The following is a 5491-nucleotide window of genomic DNA, read 5'->3' on the forward strand; positions in this document are numbered from 1 at the left end:
ATATCATGTAATCTAAGCACTTTTCCCTAATTAATCATTAATCTTCATAAATGTTAATATTGTATTAGCTTAAAAGAAATGATAATAAAAATACCAATTACTTCAAAATAAAATAAAACAAAACAAAATAAAATAAAAAACAAAAACTCAGAAAAATATATGTAGAGCTTTTACTTTTACATATGGTTAGTTAAACATTTCCATATAGCTTACATTGTCTCCTCACCTACCAAAAACTCTCCCAACCAGATCTAACAAAAAGGTGGTTACAATAATTAATTCCCTGTTGAATATTGAAATCTATTGCTATTGTAATAGCCATAATGTAAAAATGATGTGTCACAATAACTTGTATATATAGATCCATACCAGCAAAAGCAAAATACCACCGGATAACACAATATTAAGTAATGGAATTTAACTATTTTTTTCATTTTTCATGCAAATTCACATTGCAATTCCATATATAATTACAAGACAAACACTAGTAATGGAATTTGACCGGGTTTTTTTTGCAAAATCACATTGCAGTTCCATATATAATAATTACAAGACAAACACAAGAACATATTTCGGAATCTAATAACATTGCACCGGATTGGTGGATAGAGCGACTTCTACCACAAGTGACCTCTTGAAAACCACAGAAAGCCTTTGAACTAATCCAGGGCATCAGATTTTTTATGGAATTTGTTCATCATTAATACATGCCCTTACAGTCCACCTAGTCCCTTGGATTCTTTGGCTATTGACTCCTGAAATGCTTGGCAATCTACTCCAATTTCGCTGAAGGCTGAAATAAGTTTAGGAACAATTTTAAGCAACATAAGCTTGAAGCCAGCAGAAGTAGTACTCTTATTGTCAGACTCTGCTTCAACATTTGATGGCAACCTACAGTCTTCTGAAAGTGATCCAACTTGAGCCCCTTTCACATACGCATCACATGCACGAAGAATACAATGACCGCGTTTTTGAAAATGCTCTTTAACAAACATTTCAAAATGCTGCACAAACGACAGTAACTCGATTTAAAATGATTCAGAAGAGAAGGGTTAAACAACAAAATAATTAGAACTGAAAATCTTCCGAGATTCTACCTTTGGGGGGCTGCGTAGTATGTACAACATTGACTTGCATGATAGGAGGAAGGAGTTTTCTTTGTAGGCTAGAGAGTCTTTCTCCCCTTTAGCTGAACCAAACTGTTTGTCATATTCAGGTTCATTAAAGTAAGGATTAGCATTTAGTACCAGTCCTTGAATGGAAACAAGGACTTGTAGAACGTTTGATAATGACGGATTCCACACTTCATTTCCCCTGCCTGTCCATGTGTTTAAAAGGCTCAGACACACTTTCCCAGTATCATACAGATTCGGATTCAAGGATAAGCCACCAGAATGGTAGTGTACTAACTACAAAATTAAAAACCAACATAAAGTGAAATGAGACCTCCATATTGAAGTTAAATACAAAACTTGATCTCAAATTCACTTTAAAATCAAACAGTTCTAATTAAGTACTTACAGGTGGTACGTCAGGATATTGGGATGGGAAATGAATATCAGAGAAGAAAAGCCCATCCTGATATGGAGTCCCAGCTGCTCCAACAATCACAGCCCTGAGCAAATCCATCCTATCCTCATAGATTCTCACAAATATTGTATCTGTCCAATCAATGCAAAATTTTTGTATTAGGATGGGACAGGAATAAATAGTTTGCATACAGAATGAGGATAAGAAAGCGATTCCTATAATCTATTCCCTAACAATCTATGTAAACATCATGATTTCCATCTAGAAAACCTGGTAAATTTTCTTGGAGAATGTTCCATTCCTGCTGAACTTTCTTCATCCAATTCCGCTTATTAATATGCTGTGAAAAAAAGTTTAAAAACTTCAATCATACACCATCACCATGGAAAAGAACATTGCTTTTGGCAACAAAAATCACAAAAAGGGATGAGAAGAGCATGCCCTTTAATAAATGTATACCTGGTTTGTTTCTTGGTGGTAGAAGTGATCCATAGGGTCCTTTACACTATCAAACTGTTTGAAGTGACCTAGGTCATGACAACTGCTACTGGGCAAACTATGCACTGTATTTTCCTCCCTTTTCTGTTCCATGTGCACTGTATCTTCCTCTCTTTTCTGTTCCATATCATGGTTACCGAATATCAGCTTAACTAAATCAAAATCAACAGTTTTCCAGCCTGCAGGACCATTTTTATCATCTTCTTCAGCATTATTGCAGACCGATGCATCATCTTCATCTCCACGAACCACAACTATTTGTTGAGGTCCAACCTACATAACAAACACAAAAGAATAGCGTTTGGACAATCAAAGTAAATTCATACTGTTTATCCTGTGATACCTAGTTCATTCTCATCTAATACCCCATTAACCTTGTGGTAATGGGCAGTGAGTGAGGCACATTTAAGTACTGTGGGAATTGAAACCGGTCGAATTGCTGATTCTTCTAATTATGAAAAAGAAATGGAAAAAAGAAAATAGCATACCTTTGACACCATTCCATTTGCCCATGCTACCTCGATGTCTCCATCCTTGAGACCTATGACATTCCCAATCCAGGATAGATTAGATTCTTCAAGACTCTTGTCAAGCTCTGCCTTCTCTCTTTTCATCAGAGTTTTTTGGTTTCTAGATAGATCTGTAGTTCCAATAACATTTTTGGATCTTGTTTCATCCTTACATTCTATCTGTCCAACCAACTGATTGACAATGCCAGGCACCTCTGTTTCCCCATATACAGGAAAGAGACGTATAACGACGTCCCCAACAAAGTAGTAGTAATCTGGATGGTAAGCTAGCTCATACACACTTACCAACTCCTCCCCATCAAACTTGCATGTATCTTCAGGACAATCCACAGCCTTGAGCCACCTTACTCTTGCTGTGCGCTCCTTTGAATCCACACTCTTTACAACTCCCACTCGTCTAGCTTTAGAAGCATCACCGTCATCATCCGAACCCTTCTTCAACACATATTGTTCAGAAAAGAAGTCATACTCCAAAAGATTATGAATAGGAATCAATGTTCTAGAATCTACGCCATATGTCCTTGTGCCATCTTGCCATATCACATCTACCTTAGTCCGTCTGTTGCCCACAGATAGCACCCCATCAAGAATGTTATCTTCACTGTGGACAACAATGTCATCTGTGGCGGGCAGAGTAACTTCTGACGTCCCCCTTTCTGACATCCTAGGAAGCAGGCACCAGTCGCCTAACCGCCATTTAGTATGTGAAAAACAAGACAATAAATTTAGCTGCTCAGGGTCCTGTTGCTCTGCAGGAATGATATTTGACTGAGAATCGTAACCAGGATTCGCTGCAGCAATCCAGTTGACCCAAACTGATCCCAGTTCCACATCACATACTGTAGCTTCCTTGTTATTTTTCTTCCATTCACCACACAGCCATATACCGTTCTTGAAAACTGCTGAAGAACTGCCCCGGACACGCTGCCCTGGAACGTAAGGATAATGGAGATTCTTGGAGATGGGAATAAGGCGACCAGGGTTAGCCTTCATTAGTTTACATTTTGATCCATCGTCAAATATAACTGTCACATCATCAACCACTGTATCAACTCTTCCAAGCCAAGGCCCATGAATTACATAATCACCCTGTGCAAACGCCCTTATTCGATGAAGATTTCTACTGGGAACGTTTCTGATAGCAACTGATGTTGGTGTTGTCAAATCTAGTGTAAGTTCCACGTTAACCACCATGCCCATCTGTCCCGATGGATCTGAAGCTGAGGCAACAATATCACCATGAAGGAACACTCTGTCAAGCACCTCAATGTCACTGATTTTCTCTATAGTCTCGGAAAGGTTTGTCCAAACAATCCGTGCACAGTCCATTGGAATAGGCTCCTCTTCATACTCATCATCACTGTCACCACTGGTGCTATTTGAATCTGCAACTTTGATTACCATGCCAATTAAATCTGTGTGTTGTGTAAATTGGACTATGTCTTCTTTGTAAACATCAGATTCCATTCTTTGAACCCTCCGGATTGGACTATGAGTTCTCTTCTCCTCCTGGATTGCACATAAAATTCCCTTCCAAAAAGTTTGAAGATGTCCATATATGGCTTTCTCCACAAACATCAGGAATCTCAAAACTAGGGTTCCCACCTGAACCACTTTCTTCATAAACTGATGCATCTTTACCAGGTGAGCCATCTGTAGATTTGGAAACATGATTACCTTAATCACAGTCCTGGTAAGCTAAGTGTTCAAAGTTTTGAAAATATCACAGTCCTGGTTAGCTAAGCGTTTAAAGTTTTGAAAATATCATGAATGGCAAAATTTTAATTTATGAAATATCTATGAATACAAGGATTCCCATGTATATTGCAGACTTCAGAAATATCTCGAAATTCACATCTCTCTTCACCAAAATTTTCATATGTAATTGCGCCTGACAGATATTATCATTTCTGGTAAAAGAGTAAAATTAACACAAATAACACAACAGAAATTATAGCATTATGGGGATTCTCATATACTCAAGCTGGCTGGCTGGGATGGGAAACTCAACTCTACTTGATAACTCTAATGTAATGAAAACCCATGACCAAAAGTCAGAAAACAAAATAGTGATATCAATGTGAATCTGATACCATCAATCCTTTGTTTTTAAACCACATTTAATAATGTTTACACAGAAGTTACGTAAAACTAACCTGTAATTTCAGCAGCGACCTGAATGTGAGTAAGTATAAAATGAACTAAATCGTTCCAACTCTAAGATGCGAAGCTTCTTTTATGCGTAATAACTCCTTTAGAATTTACTTTCTTTGTGGTACGAACTCGGAAATATTATTTCGAATGGCAATGAATATATGGATTATACGGTTTGAATTAGAGTTATATATGAAATTATATAGTTTGAGTCGGTTTGAGTGGGTTTAATGATTAAGAGTAGGTGTGTTTTTAAAAAGTTATAAGTTTAAAATTAGAGGGGTAGAGTATGTATGCCTCCGTAGATTTAGTAGTCAAATAGTTGCATCAATTTGGTGTCTGCCCTGATCTTAAAATTGGATAATAACTATATAATGATTTTTTAATATATTTACACTATATTCCGTGATTTTAGATGTTGTTGTTGTTGTTTTTTTCTTTTTGTTTAAATTGGATAATAATAATATATTGATTTTTTTAATATATTTAGATTTTATTTCACGATTTTAGATGTTTTTTTTGAAAGTAGTCAAATCGCTGTACCAATTTGGTGTCTGCCGTCACCTTAAAATTAGATAATTTAATATATCGATTTTTTATTATATTTAGATTATATGTTATTTATAAAAAGAGTTAAATGGCTTCACCAATTTGGTATCTACTGTGACCTTAAAATTAGATAATAATAATATATCGATTTTTTAATGTATTTAGACTATATTTCACGATTTTAAATATTTTTTTCAAAAATGTTATAACTTAGGTTAATTTTCATTTTT

The 5491-nt window shown here is 36.0% G+C and overlaps 1 protein-coding gene across 2 annotated transcripts; it reads right to left on the bottom strand.

Annotated features, from left to right (window-relative positions):
• Positions 1-468: 468 nt before the first annotated feature.
• On the bottom strand, positions 469-4850 carry LOC149250214 (putative ubiquitin-conjugating enzyme E2 23). Of its 2 annotated transcripts, XM_089456409.1 has the most exons (7): positions 4715-4850; positions 2517-4211; positions 1990-2301; positions 1801-1870; positions 1522-1661; positions 1098-1409; positions 469-1004 (listed from the first exon to the last, which is right to left on the bottom strand). In XM_089456409.1, the coding sequence occupies exons 2-7, from the start codon at positions 4209-4211 to the stop codon at positions 714-716; spliced, it is 2820 nt and encodes a 939-aa protein (XP_089312535.1). In that variant the 5' UTR covers positions 4715-4850; the 3' UTR covers positions 469-713. The 2 variants fall into 2 exon arrangements, with proteins under 2 accessions (XP_089312535.1, XP_089312534.1); XM_089456408.1 differs by lacking the exon at positions 4715-4850 and having other exon boundaries at positions 2517-4303.
• Positions 4851-5491: the final 641 nt, after the last annotated feature.

This window comes from Pinus tabuliformis, chromosome 7 (genome assembly GCF_031772625.1).
Source record: "Pinus tabuliformis cultivar Carrire ecotype Pingquan chromosome 7, CPIR1, whole genome shotgun sequence".
In the NCBI taxonomy this organism is placed as follows: Eukaryota; Viridiplantae; Streptophyta; class Pinopsida; order Pinales; family Pinaceae; genus Pinus; species Pinus tabuliformis.

Coding starts and splice junctions, on each gene's coding strand:
- LOC149250214 (XM_089456408.1), bottom strand. CDS start 4,229: ATGTTTCCAAATCTACAGATGGCTCACCTGGTAAAGATGCATCAGTTT. Junction 1,871..1,989: donor ACCACCAAGAAACAAACCAG/GTATACATTTAT, acceptor TTTTTTTCACAG/CATATTAATAAGCGGAATTG. Junction 1,005..1,097: donor TACTACGCAGCCCCCCAAAG/GTAGAATCTCGG, acceptor TCGTTTGTGCAG/CATTTTGAAATGTTTGTTAA.